This window comes from Eremomyces bilateralis (assembly GCF_010015585.1).
Source record: "Eremomyces bilateralis CBS 781.70 unplaced genomic scaffold P152scaffold_2, whole genome shotgun sequence".
Taxonomy (NCBI): domain Eukaryota; kingdom Fungi; phylum Ascomycota; class Dothideomycetes; order Eremomycetales; family Eremomycetaceae; genus Eremomyces; species Eremomyces bilateralis.
This window is the reverse complement of record NW_022985068.1, coordinates 109,632-127,975: the sequence shown is the minus strand read 5'-3', so window position 1 is coordinate 127,975 and position 18,344 is coordinate 109,632. Positions and strand designations below refer to the sequence as shown.

Here is an 18,344-nt window from a genome sequence, read left to right as displayed (position 1 = left end):
GAAAAGGTCTTGCTGACCGAGGGGGGTAATGATGACGCCGATACAGCAATGCAAGCCAAACAGTCAAGTATATACCTAACCAAGAGCAAAGAAAAATCAAAGACAAGAACGGGAGTATATTGACAGTCTCATATTATCGTCACATGTGCGGAGATTCAGACACGATGGGCGGATATGTCTGTGGAGAGGTTAGTCTTGTGGATAGGAATAATAAGAGCATTCAGGCAGAACACACCTAAAGACGGGAGCCATGGACGACCTTGTAATCAACGGCGAGCTCGCGACCATTGTCGTTGATGACCAAGACACGGAGGCTGCCACGGCCATTATCGAACGCGTCAGCCAGACGGTTGTACAGATCGCTCTGGTCAAGCACCGGCAGACCCTGCTTGATGTCACCGCCCTCGGTCATGGCGACGACGCGGCCATCCTCACGGATGTCAAGGACACGGTACTGCTTGAACACCGGGCCATACATGTTCTGCACGACCACGGATGGGCCCGGGTTGCTGATGAAGGACGACTCCTCATGAAGCTGCTTGGTGAACAGATCGACACCGAGGTAACGGTGCTGTCCAGTCTGGCTGGACGTGGTGATCCGGATCACCTGGCACGGGCGACCCTGCAGGATCAGCAGGTCGCCGATGCGGATGTGGTGGCATGGGATGGAGATGGCGTTAGACGGCATCCTTGCTGGCGGTGCGTAGGCGGTGGGACGCGGTGCGAAGTCGGCTCCGGAGACAGATGCGGAGGAGGGGCTAGGGCCGTCGAAGGAGTCTCGTTCACGGTCACGGACAACGACGCGCTCGCGTTTTTCTTCGTGGCCGTGGCGGTGGTGATGGTCGTGGTGGTGTTCAAAGGGATGGAGGACTCGATCCGCAGCTCGGTGCAATCCGCGGCGGAAGGAGTGGTACTGGCCTTCGTCGTCGTAGTATCCCATGTCAAGACGGTGCTGACGAGGAGCGTCGACGGTGGACCGAGACGAGTAGCGAACTTCTTCGCGGTTCGACTCGGGGTAGGGTGCTGCGGCGGTAGCAGCGGCTCCGGCTCCGTAAGAAGCTCCGAAACGGTTCTCGGCGTTGTCGTGCTCGTGAGGACGAGTACGTTCGCGGTACTGTTGCTCGGTGACGTCGAGCTGGGATTCGGCGGCGTGGGTGGCTGGACCGTGGACTACTTGGAAGTCGCGGTCGTAGGTGCGGTCCTGGACGTCGATCTGGGCGTTGACGTAGCGTTGATAGGGTCGATTGTATCTGTCCAGCAGAAAAGATGATGTTAGAACAGAAGAATAAGATTGTTGGGAGAAGAAATCAAGAGCATAGTGCGGTTGCTTGGACAACAAACAGCCACCTCACACCGAGCTAGGACCAAAGTGATCCCGAGGTCCCCACAATAGGGGTTGATGACAGACATAGCGAATCGTAAACAAACGGCCAATTTCGTTGAAAACGACCCGAGTCAGAAACAGGTGAGAAACACGCGTCAAATACGTACCGTTTAACGTTCTCAAACTCCTCACGCGGACGGAAGTCGGCTCTCTCTTCGTGGATACGAACGTCTTCCCTGAATCTTTGGTCCCGAGGGTCCTTGGAGGCAGCGAAGGAAGTTGTATATCGCGCTTCGTGACCTTCCCGTCCTACGCGCTGAGACTCAGTCGAAGAGAGCTTGACCTCGCCTTCAACTTTGACTTGCTCTGATTGTTTGGTGGCAGCGTCGCTCCGGTATGAGGACGGGAAGACACTGAAGGGGATCGGGACGCGAGCGTCAAAGTCCAGGTTGGCGGAGTCGCGGTCGCTCTTTCTTGTAGACCTCTCGAACTGAACCTTCGGTGCAATTCGAAAGGAAGACAAGAAAGAACTTCTTGGCTCCTTTGGAAAAGGTGAGGTGGGAAATGGGGGTTTGGGGGGTTAACTCGGTTGAGTCAATCCAGAGTTGGGAGAAGTAGTTGGGCTTGATGTATTATTCAAATATGAACTGAGATGCAGTAACGTAAATACAATCCGTACAATTGGAGGAAGTGAGAATAAGTAGTTCAGTAATGTGTAAGAAGAAGAGGGAGGAGTGGAGTGAGCGAGTAGAAGAGGTGCAGGAAAAGGCGTGAGAAGGCTGGAGATTAAAGACGGGGCCAGAAACCATTTGTTTTGTTTACGCGACTGTTGCCATGCATCGATCTGGCGCTATACCGTGTTGGGATAGGTCATTGGCCCCTGCCCCATGAAACCCAATGCATGTGATGATATGAGACGAGGTGAGAGAATAGACGCGACGACTCTCTCCCGAGTCCCGACCTCCTCCGTCTTCCTCCCTGGCTCCCTCACTCTCCCTCTCTTCCATCGTTTTCGTCTCTCGGCAATTGCCATGGTGATAGAAACGAGCTATTATTATTCTTCTGCTCGTGTTCATGTTGTGTCTTCCGATTTCCGTCTCTTCCAAATTTCGAAACTGACGACGCTCCACCGCTGCCTCGAGCTCCACTCACCACGGCATAACACCTCGTGGTGTCTGTCGATTGGATGCGGCGTACTCACTCTGTTCCAGATATTTGACGTGTTCAGCGCTGGTCGTCATATCTTGCACCAAGTAGAACCATTTCCCAGCCACCGGAACTGTTGATCTGCAATTCTGTTGGGTTGCATGCATCGCTTTGCAGCTTTCTATGCTGGTGAGGCGGGCGAGGTTGGCGAGGTGCTTGAAGAGGGCAGAAAATCCTTGAACTGTTGAGACCTCTCCTTAGATGCATTTATCTTGCAGCTCGCTTGACTGTTCCATTCAGCGGCTCCTATTATTAATTATTATTAAGTCCGCAGGAGGTTGATTCCCAGATAGAGAGAGGTGTCGTTTGTCTCCTCTAGCATCTACTATGCCAGGAGATCTCGGCTGTCCATGGTGTGTATCTCCTAGAAGCTGCCATGGATCCAATGATGATGATTCTGTCAGGAATATCAATACGGAATGGTATTATTCCAGCCTAGTATCAGACCTACCAAAAAGTTTGGCCTCTTATTTTTTATTGAATCAAGCCTATTCTGCGCAATGTCTACTTAGAAACGCCTCCTTTTTTTGTGCTTTGTTAGTTTGAAAGAAAAAACCACCATTCTCACACGAATATTTCTATGGATCAAATTCCAAATGCTATCAAATATCGTACTCGAGAGCGGTTCGAGTTCCTGTCAACTCGTATTCATCTCCTATCCAATTTTGTATCCAAGGTCGATCATCTAGAATACCTCTAACAGTATCCCCTCTCTTCCCGACCACGGTGTGCAACAACGTTGCCACTTGTCCAGGCGAAGAGGAGAGCTGTAACTGGAAGGGAGTCCCTAGGTCAGACAGTTACCAAGAGTGGTTAAACCCGTGAATTCTAATGGATTAGATATCTATCATGCCTGTCTCAGGTCACTGAATGTCTCTAAATGCCTTAGCATCCTTCGATCTATTCCCCTTCCCCCTTCAATATGTGATACTCTGACGTGAACCCCTGGCAAGGACATCAGCCAATGTGAATATCAGTACCATATCTATCTAGCCAACAGCGATCCTGACGGGTAGAAATTGACTACTTGCCTATCCAAACATTGGCGAAGCGCTGATGATATCCTCAAAACCGACCTTGATATCACCTGGTCAAGGTAAGGCGTAGACCACCTGGCAGACATTGGCCCCAGACTATTACCATGAGGTGAATACCTAAATGGAACCAGTATTCTCATGCAGTATATACCTACTAATTGGAGATTTCATATCAAGGATCCGATGATAAAGTCACCATCAGACCGCGGTTGAAGGAGTGAGTGCTCCTCCCTATGACTGACGGACCTGCGGTGGCCCAGGTTCAATCCCTGATGGGGGTCACTATTTTTGTCTTTTTAGTTCTCATTTCTTTGATTCCAATGTTTTGATTTCATCCACGTCATACATATCTTGCACTTATTAGAAATATGACGGATCACTCCTATATTAACAATTGGACTCTGCCAGCTCCCCAACCCCAATTTAAATCCAATCCTATATTAATCCTTCATTGATTGCATTAACTATTCCGAGGGGAGTCATTTCCAAACTTGGGGGCCTGGCAAGTCTGGGTCAATGAGCCACCGCATGTTTCGTCAATATTGACGGCGGTGGGTGAGACGACTGGCATGAATTAGGTGCTGCCAGCACCGAGCGTCCGGTACCAGTTCTCCTGAGGGTCACCAAGACATTCTCCAACGGTCACAAGTTTCCAGCCAGCCTCCACCGCCCCCTTGATGATGTGCTCGGTGAGGGTATGCGCGACCTGCTCGTGGATATCGTGTTCGATGTTCAACCAGGCTCCATCCGCCGGGCTCCTCTGCGGCAGTTGCTGGTCGAAGATCGCCTTGGATTCTCCGATGGTCTCCGGAGTGGTGTGGAGATAGCCCTCGGTGTCGAAATCGAAGTAGATAACGTGGTAACCGAGATCACTCATGGTGGCGGCGCAGCCGGAGGCGTCGTCGCAGTCGGAGTAGGGAGGTCGCATGTAGGTGGGGAAGAAGCCGAGGATGTTGTTGAAGGCGATTTCATTGTTGTACATCTGAGCCAGCCGCTGCTCGGTGGTGAGCGGGTCCTGGCCTTGAGCGGCGGCGCCAGATCCGAGAGCTTGATGGCCCCAGGTGTGAGAAGCGATTTGGTGGCCAGAACTATGCATGCGCTGGATTATCGAAGCCCATGGGAGGCCTGCTTGATCGATCGGGCCTTTCGAGATGCTGTTGCCGGTCATGAAGAACTAAAAAATGTGTCAGCCTAGTTTCGGGCCCCTTCTGCAGCCGAAATACTCACAGTAGCCTTCACGTTGTACCGATCAAGGATATCGAGGACATCCCCGGTAAAGTGATATGGCCCGTCGTCGAAGGTGAGCGCAAAGGTTCCCGGGACCGTGCATGCGTAAATGCCTTCACCGCCGTATGGGATAGAACCGACGTGGGTACGTTCAACATCGGACGTCTTAGGTCCACCAGGAACAACAAGAGTATCGCAGCCAGAGCCCCAATTGAATTGGCAGCCAGGAGCGGCGCAGTACTCTTCAGTGTTTCCGCACCATCCCTATTCACGGTCAGTAAGAAACAACAAGTTCCTCCTATATCGTTCTACTCACAGCTCCAGAGCAACAGTACCCATCTGCACACGCGCCGAATTCCCCACCGCATTGGCCGTCGGTGTTTCCAGATTGACGCTTCTCGCTCTGTGCAGACCCGGCGTATGTATTGGCCGCACGTTTGTCGATAGCATTCTTTTCCGAGCTCTGCGGATGAAGTTTGAATCCTTCTCGAGAATCGACATTCTTCACTGCCCTCCGACCCCAGAGTGTCGGCACTCCTGGGACTGGATTTGGGTGCGCAGAAACGAAGGCTGGCAGCGCCGCCAGGGACGCAATAAATACAGAACCTTTCATACCGGAGAACATGATTGGACTGTATTTGTTGGAATATTAGATAGAAATGATACTGTAGTATATAACGATAGACTCAGCAACCAAAATATGGGCAATTGCTGACGAAAATGCGCAGTCGCAATATAGAAAACGAATAACTACTGCCCGAGAGAGGAAAGGATTGCAGGACTCGAATCCATATTAAAGAGAACGGTGCAGACCTGGAAGAGTTCCAAAAAGGATATGTGACATCCTGCACTGTGGTACGGTACGGATACCCCACAAGTTGTTGAAAAGCTAATTCATACCAGACTCCGACAAACCCGAGCCAAACGTCGATCATCGAAGATCGCACTCTTCTAGTACGGATATCAAGGAATAAAACCTGATCAAGGCTGACAAAGGCATTACGTCTCTCCAATGACACCACGGCGTGCATTCTAGTCCCCATAGTTCTACCTGAACCCTCCAAAAATAATCTTGTTCCATAGGGGCACGTCCGTCAATGAGACAGCAATGCATGTAGCGAAACGTGACGGTGGAGAGCGGGATGCGCCACCCGGCCTTCTTGTTAGTTCCGATTAAGGGGCTGCTAGCCTGAGAGTGGTCGGGCTCGATTTGCCGATGCGGAGTGATATTTTCTGGGATGAATGATGATCTGTGGTTGGGGGAAAGATCAACCATAAATTGAACGACGTACTGTTAAGTGGTAACAGGTAAGTTAAGGGAGAGCACTGGGATTATTGAGCCATAGGAGATATTTCACATCTCACACAGCCCGAAGTCAGACATAAATGGCGGGACGAAGATCGGCTGATGGGTGAGTTGGCGCTTGGCACCGGGAACACTTCAATCTTGTATTGGAAAGAGTTTTCTCTGCTTCGATGTTTCATCCACCTCTCCGACTGTCTATTCAATATTCACAGAGTACTGGTACGTGTATTAATGGTATTAATGATCATAGACGACGGGAGGTATTATTATTGTCATGCATTGTTTCATTACGGTTGTTTACGGTTTCTCCGCAGTCGCCTTCGCTCGTACATGTGTTTCAGACAAAACACCGAAGCAACCAGACTGTTGGACAGCGCGAGACCGAACAGGAGTAACATGGAACTAGCATGAATTCGGGTGGTTGGTGAGCTGCATCGGAATAATATCCCAATCAAGATTCTTCCACGAAGCTGTCGTGAGTTATGTGACTTAGAACCGTATTGCAACCATCTGCAGTGATCAAAACATCCTGGCCGCCTCCTCCCCAAACTGCCCCTGTCCCAAATCCACATTGTCCAACCACTCTAGAAAATCCACATCCGCATCGAACCCAATCGGGACGTTCCAGTCCATTCGCTCAAACGTGGGCGCTGCCAGAATCTCCGGCGCATCCAACGTCGTCTGCGAGGTGGCGGTATTCGACGACGTTGCTTCTCGCGCTGGCGGCGTCAAGACGGTGTCCAGAACGCGCTTCAAGAATCGCCGCCCTTGCTGGAGAATCTCGTAGTGCCCGTCACTCTGGTCAATTGAGCCCAGGCATGAGACGAAGACGCTGAGGCCTTGGACCGTTTCGGAGCGGGAGAGCACGCGAACGCGGTCGGGTGGGGATTGCTCTTGCTTAAGCAGCTCGACGGCGAGGATTGCGGCGCTATGGAGGCCATGGGCGGCCATCTTCAAGACTATTAGGACGAAAGGCCTGTCGTTGGCGAAAACGGTGAGAGAGGGACTTACAAAATAGGAGATTTCGGCCTGCAGGTCCCGCATGAGATCCCGCCGCATTACGATGGTCAATGTATCGCTCAACGCCCGTTTCGCGATTTGCACGAGTTTCTCCGTCCCAGCGCCGGCGCGTTTGATCAAGACGCGCTCCAGGATCAGTTCAGTGGACATGTAGTTCAGCCGCGTGCTCGCCAACCGGAGCGAGTCTAATGGCGGCAATCGCTGGCCAAACGCGGTATCGAAATCGACTCGAAGATGCTTCGGTAGCTTTAGATATTTCTCACCGATGAGCCTCGAAATCTCTCCCGCGCGTTTTTCGAGGTCACCAGAGTCGACACCTAGCGCGAGCTCCAAGATATCTTCTCTGATCATGGACACGTAGAGGTATGTCCGAGCCCATGTGCCTCTATTAATTATCCCCGACGTATTCCACCCCTCGGAATCCAAGGATGCCAGCGCCTGACGAAGCTCTTCGCCTTCGGAGACCAGGTCGTGGTCACTTAAATCGAGAGGCACCTGAAGCATGCAGTACCGTTTGATAAGCCGCGGGGGACGGCCGAAGAAGGTAGAGAGTGCCTTGTCGGAAGAATATGAGGCGACAAAAGTGCGCTTTCGTAGCTCTACAAGGAAAAAAGGAATATCTTTATCCGGCTCTAACTTTTGGTGCAAACCCAAGGCTATAGCCGTGTTGAAGGTTTCGCCGGACCTGTTCCATACGGAATTTGCTGTAGATATTGTCAGCGGAGTCCAGATGTCTGTATCGAAGATGTACAGAAGCTTTCGTCAAGGTGTATGAAAGACTGGAGCGTGATGAAGGCTGTGTCCAACCCTCTATTCCGAACGCCAGAATAATGTCCTCGTAAACGAGCTCGGTAGCGAATTTAGCGCGAATGAATCGTCCTAGACGAACGCCGTTCCTTGTTTTACGAGCGGGAACACATGCATACTTAAGCCGCACAGTACATGATCCCGAACTCCGAGGCCATTGTCCATCGATTGAAAACCCACTTACAAGCGTTACCAGTCACCATAGTCTGGAGTATGCAGCTCTCGTACAAAAGCCACAGATAAAGATCATTCAAACTGTCGGCTGTCCTGCAAAACATCAAGCAAGCGTCCGAATTCGCGCTCATCTTACGAGTCAGCTTCACTTTACTGATTTGCGATCCGTCTTCGTTCGTGAAGATCGGATCCCATTCCGTAAGCATCGACGAAAGCAACCCGACGGTGGTGAGTAGCAGTGCGACCGATTCCCATCGCAGTCCCTCTCCCGTTGACAATCCAATCCATTGCCGTGCAGAGAATGAGCCGTCAAACTTCAGCGGTTGCTGGGTATTGTTCCAGATCTTCTGGGAAAGGGCTTGTAGCTTCGCCGGGTCTTGATCCCGTAAATCCATCCCGTATGTCGCCCATAAGCCTTCCGCCAATTGTTTAATCACCGGCTCGATAACAACGATGCCTTGACAAATCGCGAACCATCTCTTGCTGAATCTGTCAAATAATGCTCGGTCTTTGAATAGCTTGAGCACGTCGACTCCCTGTTGGATCTGGTAGTCCAAGACGGGCGCAGGACTCGATCGCCGTTCATGCCTCAGGTCTTCGCCTTCCGGATCTCGCTCGATACCGAGCGTCCCCTGATTCTCCTCAAACACAGACGAGTAGGATGTCGAGCCCATATATCCTAAGATATTCCGTGGGGCTGAAACGCCTTCAAACGCCATGGACGCGGACGGTGGAAGATCCCCGGTAGGTCTAGTGGCATTCACAGGCGTCTCCTGTCTATCCGTATCTCTTTGACTGCTTCCAGCAGCGGGAGTATCCCGGGGCGTTAGGACTTGATCTACCAGCACAACCGACGAGCCCGTCACTGAAGCCGTAGCGACCGATGATGAGCTGTTCTGACGCGTAGTGCGTGTCATCGGAGCCGCTGCGTACACGCACAACGTAGACCGATTGCGTCGTTCGCAACGGGTGCAGACGGGCATCATATGGTCGCATCGCAGCTTGGATTTGCGGCATGGTTCGCAAGACTGGAGCTGTCCATTGCGGCGCTTCTTGGTGTTCACACGCGGCCCGTCAGTTGGGGGCGCCTTGCGCTTCTGGAGGAAGGATAGGCGCGACATGTCGGAGGCAGGTGATACGTCTATTGATGATGCAGCGTTTAGTGCGGCAAGGCTGACGATGCTTGATCCCAGATCGGGTTGATACTCGATAGGAGGTATTAATCCAAGGGTGATGAGGCTCTTTCGCTGCCTAAGCTGCGATGGAGATGACGCCTAAGGCACGCGTGGCAGGTGTCGTCAAATCCCGATGCCGGAAGCGACACTTGGTCACCGTACGCGACCAGCAATCCTCGGAGTTCAGTAATGAGATGGGACACACCCACGGGCCGCAAAAATGAACTTAGACAGCTGTATTCTTTCCTTCATTTGACAAGGACGGGAGGCGACGAAAGAAGAAGGTGACAAATCAAAAACTTGGTACATTGGTGCCTCGAAATCTTGGATTTTGCGTCAGCACCTGAGGTTGTTAACAGAGTTTAGCAACAATTAGCAAAACATCACTATCCGCGCCGCATCAGTGATTGGGCTAACGTCGCAAGACGATGACGATGACAATAAGGCGATAGACTTTCGAGCGAGTTTCTTGAAGGACGCCAATATCATTCTCGACCAAGCGAGATGAGATGTAACTCTCATGTACGATCGGATATCGTCCGAAATGAGCTCCGAAGCCGAGCTCCGAATCTGCCCGTGAGCTAATTGGGTAGCGTTCCCTCCATCGCAGCAGCACATTAAGATCCGATATATCTCAATGACAGTGCGGATGATTAAAATAATAGCGACTCGATACACCAAAGTTTGGGAAATATGCAAGCCGGTAACTTTTCCATCCCAATGACGATGTGGCGCCTTGGAAGCGCTGATAAATCAAACTTCGGACTCGGTAAGGAATGAAATATACGGGAACGGTATACTCGGAGTGGAATACCGTACCATTTGCGATGTCCCAAGTCGGCCACCTCCAGCAAGAAATTGACGACGGCCGGATATCGGTGACTCACCAATTGGGAATTCTACTCTCCCTGAATCCGATCAGCAATTTTTTATCTCAAAAATCGAGTGGTGATAACTAGTATCTTGAGGCCGCAGTATTACGCGTACCTGGCTAGAATATCCAACGTCGAACTGATTAGGCATAGTCTTTCCACTGAATTTCCCTAGTGGTCAGTTATCATACAGGGGTGGTAGGGCGACGCCCTAGGGCGTCGAATTGACAAGGCTTCATGCTGATGCAAGCGATGGCGTTGCTATTTGACAAATACGGAGTTGGAAACGTCGTAATGCGCCAATTGACATACGTTCTAGTAGGATAGGAGTTAGCAGAAAAGCACATGCTTACACATTCCGGAGCTATCGTTCGGAGGACAATTAGGTGGCCTAGTTGAAGTCTTGCAAAGGGAGAGTGAAGTATATAAGACCAGTGAAATCTCCCTTTCAATGGATTCAAGGTCCTCCAGCAAGCAACCGCAAGAACATTATACCAACCCACTTCGCATCCTTAACAACAAGTCCAAGTTATATTCCATAAAACCAACCAGTGTCCCACACAAAGAGGCCCTTTTCACCATGTCTTCCAACACATACACCTCCAACAACACCCAGTCCTTCGACAGCAAGTCCTTCGACAGCAAATCGGTGGTGTCCTCCGCCAGCTCAACCACAAGCAAAGACACCCTCCTCCCCCTATACAAGAAGGAGGCCACGAAGGAACCAAACAAGCCATCCAAGGAGGAGCAGCAGCGAGAACTCATGAGATGTATGTTCTGCATGCTGGTACGATGAACCCGACTGACTTGATGTAGCTGCCATGAAAAACTCAATGAAATTTGCCTAGAGATCTCGGACGCAGGATGGTATCTGCGGATTTCTCTGCGGGAGTAATGATTGGCGAAAATGCAACGGACTCGGCGATACGGCGTTTCGGAACGGTGAAAGGATTAGATGGGAAACACACTCGCTCTAAGACAATGATGAGCATGCTCGCGAATTGACAGACGTAATGAAAAAAAACATATTTTTCATAAAAGACCGTCAGCCATGCGTCCCCCCCCGTCACTGCCTCCCGACTCGGCTGCTACAAATGCCCCCGACTCCTTTCGAACTCAGTCAGCTCAACCCTCACCTATTTACCTTTCCGCCCATCTTGTCGTACCAGATGATACGGCCCGGTATGCCCACCCACCGGCGACTCGGGCAGGCTCGAAAACGATATACCAAACGTCTTGGTAACAGAAGCCTGCCCGTCCAAGCCTTCCCAATCATTATGAATTACTCTATCTATGGCAGCGCGTTGCAATTACAACACGAAACCATCGTTCCATTCCCGCTCTTTGTGACGGAGTTTATACCCTAGAGCCGACCGGCTCCGCACCCAAAACACAGCGTCTTCGATGAACATGTGCAGCAGGATGATGACGGTACCGGTAATGACAATAGTGAGGAGTCCAAGCATGCTGAAGTTCGTGTGCACGGCGCTGCGCCCCTTGATTTGGCGACACAGCCGTCTCATCTTTTCCGTTTTCGGTTTCCGGAGGAATTCGAGCACCCTCTTACCTGGGCGGACGGTGATGTGCGACGACGCGGCGTATTCCACAACTTCGCACTGTAGAATGGCTAGGCCAGGTTATGCAGGTTTTCCATCTCTTGCTGCCACTGGTCGGGGCATACGGGAGAGGAGACGAGGCGGCCTGGGTCTCGGACGAATTGTTGCGCAAGGAGCATTTCGTCTGCAAGGAGGATGGGTCACGATCTTGCACGTCAATGCAGCTTGCCATACGCGTTAGTACACTGCCTGCTGGGAAATATCGAGTCCAAGTCCGGTGCTGTTCTGGGGATCGAAGGTGAAGAATCCAGACAAGGGAGTGCACTTTGCGCCGTGGCAAAATTGGCATCGCCCCGTGCATCCGAGAACAGACATGATGCGGTCGGAGTACCAGCCATTCGTGTTTGGAGTGCGGATATAGAGTCCGCGGATATCGACCATGGAAGAAGCCCAGTATCACGAACCTGTAACCTTTTCCGTATAGATCGCTAGGTTCGATAAGACAAATGTCGTAGCTGCATCAGACAGTTCAGATTCCGACTCTGGTTTAAGGAAATTCACCATCCCTAGGGGTCCTGCGAATGCGCCGAAGTACCTACAGAGTTGTCAGAGAAGCGTTCAGCTGGGAGGAAGCAGCCTATATGGCTCTCACCAGGTCTAGCTGCTGGTCAACAGACATCACCGAACTTGTAGTCACCTTTTTCGGTTTGATACGTTGCGAGCTGGGATAGTTTATGCCAATATGGGTGCTTGAATCAATGAAACCCGAGTCCAGGTCGATGGCTTCCCCTTCACACGTTGCCTCATGAAAAGGGCAGGTTGGTGCCCGATTGATTCGAGAGTCGATCCGCTGCTGTACGAACGTCTGACAAGGCGAAGGAGTCGTCGACGTGTCTTTGGCATAGCAGTCTGCCGGATATGCAAGCGCAGCTTCCGTCAATCTCGTGGCGGCGAGGGACATTACACTGCGAATGTCTTTCATGGTCTGCTCGGATGGATATCAGCGCCCCAGTTGATCGATATGCTACCGCAGTTGCTTTCTCGGATCAGGACTTGGTTTCCAGTCACAGGCGAGTCACACTTCCGTCTTCTCAATAACACACCCAAACCAGACATGAAAGGACGAAAACGACATCAGACTTGGAGAACTAGGAAACACGATACCCACAACCACTTCCGTGGGATGGACAAGACCATATTGTCTGAAGAACCTACCAGTCCGTTCTAGGTTCGGGTCCATCCCCGGCATGCAAGATCCAAGAGGACCAGTCGCGTTCATCATCGCAGGATTATGTTCGAAGAGGTATCGCCTCAACCGAACGGACCCGAAGGTCTTGCATGTGACCGAAGCCAATTGCAGAGCCTTCTCACAGCCTTCCAGAAGAACAGCTGAATGTTGCGCGGCTTGACCGTTGGAGCCGAGAGGTTCCGGGTCATTGTGACTGGATAGCACGACTCCTCGAGGCCGACATCATATGCAGTATGCATTCCGACATCGATATGGATTTGGACCTGGAAGTCTTGCACTATCCCGATTAAGAAAATGTGAAACTCTAACCATAGATGAACGATCAACGAAACACGTGGAGAACTGGAGATGTATATCGGTACAGTAGGTCATGATAGGTATGGGGGGATGCGAAGCAGCAGTCTCATCGAACTCATTATTGAAGCCACACCATGACCGAATGTGCCTTCGGAGATGACGGGATGTCGCCCAAGTCCAAATATTGCGTGAATCTCGACTTTTTGATACTGAATAAGTACCTACAGTATATAGAGAGAGAAAATAGGATGCTCGAAGTCAATCTTATGGGGGCCAAAGTATCAATGGTTGTTCTGTATGATTCGAGTCATGAAGGAATTCTTGGTGGAGATTTGCTGGGATCCATCGAAATGGCGATCACCAACTTCTCTCACATTGACAAAGCCATTGATATCCTCAATCTCTCTCGCCTCTATTATGGCAACCCTTTTGCCTCTTCTGTTCCTCGTTCGCTCGGCTTCACCATATTACCTTTTAATCCATTTCTTGTATACGCGTGTGCGCTGCCATTCATTTCCAATCCATTGATTGATTGATTCCCTTCATTCGTTCGTCGACGATGACATCAGCCGGCCCATAGTCGTTGCGCGACTTGCAACTCCATCTTTGGTTCCTATCTCCAGCTGAAACCAAGAGGTTGACGATCGCAAACCATCGTGAAGATGTCGCTGTTCCACCGAAAACGTGCCTCCAGCCACTCCGTATGTCCACCAGTGAATTATACTTCAATGCTAGATCACGGGCAGCTAACGTATCCGTTGAAGGTTCCGAGTGCGCCACCATCTGCAGATGCAGTAACCGCTGCATCGCAGGTTTTCATGAGGAGCCGGAACTCAAGCACATCATTATCTTCCGCCGCCGCCGCAACTGCGCTTCGAACCCACGTCACGCCGCCGACAGACGTTGCGAGTGTCCAAACGAAACGAATCCTGCGACGCGACTCGACATCTTCGGCTGGGAGCAGTGGGAGCGGCGGACGGGCACCGTTCTCAGCGGGACTGCAGAGGCAGAATAGCACTGGGTCGATGACTGAGAGGACATTCCGGGGCCAGTCACCGAACCGGAGCCCCAGCGTACATATGGATGCGCCTCCCCCAGTTCCTCCGTTGCCCAAGCAGGTGGAGAAAGACGGCACACTTCACCGACGAGCATCGAGTGCGCAATCCCCAACGCGAGTATTATCATCTCCAACGCGGCCCAGCGGCCGTGGTTCCAGCATGGATAGAGGAAGTCGTACGGCGCAGAACTTTCGACACCCTCGCGTGTCGAGCCTATCTCAGGTACCGGAGCTAGAGCGCGAGGGAAGCCAACGATCGATAAACTTCTCTCGGCCAATATCACCACCGAGCAGTCCTCCCGCCGCACAGTATCGAACAGGACAAGGAGGATGGTTTACAGCGCCTGTCATCACCGACTTGAAGCCTAGGGAGACGCCATCCGTCAAACCTGATCCTACTGGCTCTCCAGTTACGGGGTTGATGGTTTCTAGACACGCCCCAGCAGAGACATCGGAACGACTAGTCTATAAAAGGCCCCAGCAGAGACTGGCACAAGCGCAGCAAGGCACGAAACATACGGCTGGCACTATGAGAACTAAACCGAGCGGGACTGCGGTACATCATTCAATCGAGCCAGCCGAACCACTTTCACCAGAGCCTACACCTGTCTTGGTTGAGCCGCCTGAAGAGCCACCCCATGTTGAATATATTACACCGTCCCCAGAACGGCAGTCTCAGCAGCAACCGATGAAGCCGGTTGAACTCCGTCCACAGCCCGAAGAACACCTGCCTCTAGTGGCGGCAGTCAATGATAATCTTCGTACGAAACAGGTGTCGCCTAGGACATTACCACCTTTGGTAGTTGATGGAAGCAGGCCTCGGCCACAACCCGCGTCTTTAGATCCAGAAAGCGCCGAATCCACATCCTCCCATAGTTCCCGAGCAGCATCGCTAAGCCCACCGCGGCAAGCTCATTTCGCGACCAATACTCTTACACCGACCCGGCACCAACCTCTACCACGTTCCGCATCGCCCGCGAAATCCGCCCTCAAACGCTCCCCTTCTCGCGCAGTGTCACCCGAGGACACCATGCACACCGCAACAGCCGCCCCGGGCGACTCTCCAGAAGCTCAACCCGACTCTCCGAGGAGACGAAAAGGGGCCCGTGTCAGCTTTGACCAAGAAGCTGTCGTCTTCGTCCCCGATGTTGAGTCGGAGCGCCGGAGCAGCCCGCTCGCCTCCTCACCGATCGACAATGACGATTTCGACCACGAGTTCATGAAGCCTCGCCCTGCGTTGCCATCCTTTGGAAGCATCCGCGGAAGGCGGAATCGCGATTTGGAGTCCGACCCGGCCGAAAAGGTCACGGAGACGGTGTCATCGTCGATGAATAATTCCATTGGATCTCTAGACTCTTCAAATGATCATGCTGTTGCGGGGATCATCGCGCGAGATTTTGCGTCCAGAAAACAGCCTGCCGTTCGACAAGAGTCTGAGGCTCCTAGGAAAGCCATTGATCCGAACGTGCCGTTAGCCCCCGAGGTCACATCTGTCGAGGGGACTGGCTACGAATCCGACACTAGCACTTCTGGAAGTGACCTAGATGTGGTAACGGAGTCAATGAAAGCCCTCACCCTGACGAAAGGTGAGGAGCAGCCAGTGGTAGAAATTGTGCCTCTGCCGTCCATCCCTGAGGCCGATTCGGCGGGGCAGCCGACCACACCGGAGCCCTCAAATGCAGTCCCCATTATCGCTATATCACCAGCCACCCCCAAACCTGAAAAACAAGCTAAATCAAAGGAACGGTATTTTATGCCCGGCGAGTTTCCTGCGTCGGTCTCGGAACTCGACCTCTCCGCCAAGGAGCCCTCATATGTCCGGGGAGCTAACACGCCAACTAGAGTAGAACCCGCGCCTCCAATTATGGATACCTCTAGCGTACAAGACGAGGATTCATCCGACGACAGCAGTATCTACAGTGATGCCGCGGAAGACATCTCCGATGCCGAGGGCGGGTTTGCCTCGCTGGATGCCATCGTGATTAATCCTAGCGTCGCAACCGGACGAGGGACTTTGATCAACCCGGAGGTCGGCCCCTCACAAACGAAATCGTCGACAGGACCAGATGTCCCGGATGTGCGGCCGAGGCCTGGGGCGACGGATTGGGAGGCCGAGAAGGCATATTGGAGCGATATCGTCCAGCAACAAAGACAAGAGCGAGAGCGAGGGATTGTGACATCGGCGCTAGGGGACGGGATGATGCAATTCCAACATGCCCAACATGCCCCTCCTGCGGCTGAGCCTGATACCCCGCTGGAAACGGAGATAATGCCACGGAAGAGGAAGGCAAAGAATTCGCGCCCGGGTCACCAGCCAAGAGCGGCTCCAACGCGGGCAATCGATGTGGATTCTGTCGAACCGGAGAATGTGCCGCCCATGCGCAAGTCAATGCGCCCAACCAGCGCTACAACTGGCATGGCGGCATCGAAGCACGCCCCACCTCCAGGTGAGCAGCGAGGTACATTCCAGAAGCGACGCATGTCACCACCGAAAACCACAGCGCCACGGCCCGTCTCCGCCATGGCGGCCACCGGCCCCGCGGCACCGCTAGCGACACCACCGCCGCTGATCCGCTCCAATTCTGCCGATTCAGTCAGCAGCTTTCGGCGAAGTCGACCACCTAGGTCCTTGGAGGGGGGTGGTGGTCGGTTCATGATGCGACGGACGATGCGTGATTCGGGCCACGATCGCTCGCGAGCGACAGCGAATAATCATATGGCTCGGATACGTTCGCTCTCGCCTCCGGATAGCGATTCGCGAAAGATGAAGTCCACGATGCGCGCATCGTCGGATACGAGCTCTCTTTCTAAACCGGCTAGATCCAAGAGTCTCTTCCCAGGCTTTGGGAAGGGGAAGAAGAAAAATAAGACTCCGGCGGCTCTGGCGGCTCAGGGTGCTGGACTAAGGTTCAAGAGCCGGTTCGCCGATTCTAGCGACGAGGGCGACGACGACCGGCCAATGCGAGCCACATTCACTTCCCGAATCGTCGATTCCGATGATGAAGACGAGGTCATCCCACCGCTCGACCTGGCTCCTGTCCGTGGCATTCCGAGGAGAACCACTGAAGCCGACCAAGAAAGCACCGAGCTCGAAGACGAAGAGAGCGATGATGACCGATCGACGAGCCGTCCCGGCATCCCGACCTCGGACGATATCAACGCCGCCCACGGCAAGCCCGCCACGAACGGCGCCAACGGGCTCGAGGCAAGCAGACACGCGCCAGCCAAGTACCAGAAGAAGAAACGCGGCTTCTTCGGCCTCGGCAAGAAGAAGGACGAGAGCCCACTCTCGCAAGTTCAGGTCGCATCGGCCGACAAGCAGCCCCTCACGCCCGTGAAGTCCGCGCTGAAACAACCACCCAAAAACACCGACGATGAACCAACGCCGTTGAGTCCGACCTCGCGGAGCCCGAAGCTTCACAAGCGCCCGAAGCAGCCGCGGGTCCCGTCCGATTCCTGGCCCCTACCGACGCCCAAAAGGAGCGAGGCGGCTGAGGAACGACCGAACACGTCCGATGGGACGCCACAGGGTGCATCGGTAACGTTTGCCGATGATGAGACGGGGTCGCACGCTAGCGAGCCGGTCACTGGGCGGACGGGGAAGAAGAAGAAGTTCACGATGCTAAGGAAGGCGTTTGGGTTGAGGGATTGATAGATGCTGGGGAGTGGAGTTGGGTTTGATTCCGGACGTGTGTATATAGGATGCTTGGCATTTTGGGATCTATCCTGGTTGATAGTATGGGATATATAGAGGCGAAAAAGGGTACCGTCATAGTCCACGGGTATCTCCTTGGCAACATAGGAATTGCACTTACTGGTTTGCCAGTTGGTTGCGCTTTAATTATAATGTTCGTTCATATCGAAGACTTTAATGATAACCTTAACTGATGTTTAAATTGCTGTTATATCCCTTTGACTTAACCTAATACCTCGACTTGCTGCCATCGATTGCTTCTTTACTCTTTGACGAAGTCCACCAGAGCAGATCCTGATTGGTCCGGAAATAAGTCGGGGCTATGGAAATTGCGCTATTGATG

General features: G+C 52.6%; 5 protein-coding genes across 5 annotated transcripts; 1 reads left to right on the top strand and 4 right to left on the bottom strand.

The window, feature by feature from the left end:
* Window positions 1-80: 80 nt before the first annotated feature.
* On the bottom strand, window positions 81-1,141 carry P152DRAFT_427772 (nucleic acid-binding protein). The gene is made up of 2 exons (XM_033677307.1): window positions 793-1,141; window positions 81-732 (listed from the first exon to the last, which is right to left on the bottom strand). Exons 1-2 carry the CDS (start codon window positions 938-940, stop codon window positions 236-238), a joined length of 645 nt encoding a protein of 214 aa, XP_033537678.1. The 5' UTR covers window positions 941-1,141; the 3' UTR covers window positions 81-235.
* Window positions 1,142-4,141: 3,000 nt separating this feature from the next.
* Window positions 4,142-5,407, bottom strand: P152DRAFT_388566 (glycoside hydrolase/deacetylase; the record flags this gene model as incomplete). The annotated part of the gene is made up of 3 exons (XM_033675934.1): window positions 4,142-4,741; window positions 4,795-5,058; window positions 5,111-5,407. 3 exons carry the CDS (start codon window positions 5,405-5,407, stop codon window positions 4,142-4,144), a joined length of 1,161 nt encoding a protein of 386 aa, XP_033537677.1.
* Window positions 5,408-6,557: 1,150 nt separating this feature from the next.
* Window positions 6,558-9,435, bottom strand: P152DRAFT_108813 (uncharacterized protein). The gene is made up of 3 exons (XM_033673612.1): window positions 8,112-9,435; window positions 7,112-7,824; window positions 6,558-7,051 (listed from the first exon to the last, which is right to left on the bottom strand). The coding sequence occupies exons 1-3, from the start codon at window positions 9,220-9,222 to the stop codon at window positions 6,620-6,622; spliced, it is 2,256 nt and encodes a 751-aa protein (XP_033537676.1). The 5' UTR covers window positions 9,223-9,435; the 3' UTR covers window positions 6,558-6,619.
* A 2,663-nt stretch (window positions 9,436-12,098) lies between these two features.
* On the bottom strand, window positions 12,099-13,519 carry P152DRAFT_108791 (uncharacterized protein). Its single transcript, XM_033673611.1, has 3 exons — window positions 13,263-13,519; window positions 12,357-12,689; window positions 12,099-12,299 (listed from the first exon to the last, which is right to left on the bottom strand). The coding sequence occupies exons 1-3, from the start codon at window positions 13,323-13,325 to the stop codon at window positions 12,252-12,254; spliced, it is 444 nt and encodes a 147-aa protein (XP_033537675.1). The 5' UTR covers window positions 13,326-13,519; the 3' UTR covers window positions 12,099-12,251.
* Window positions 13,520-13,676: 157 nt separating this feature from the next.
* On the top strand, window positions 13,677-18,186 carry P152DRAFT_478639 (uncharacterized protein). The gene is made up of 2 exons (XM_033681669.1): window positions 13,677-13,951; window positions 14,015-18,186. The coding sequence occupies exons 1-2, from the start codon at window positions 13,913-13,915 to the stop codon at window positions 17,957-17,959; spliced, it is 3,984 nt and encodes a 1,327-aa protein (XP_033537674.1). The 5' UTR covers window positions 13,677-13,912; the 3' UTR covers window positions 17,960-18,186.
* The last annotated feature ends 158 nt before the right edge of the window (window positions 18,187-18,344 follow it).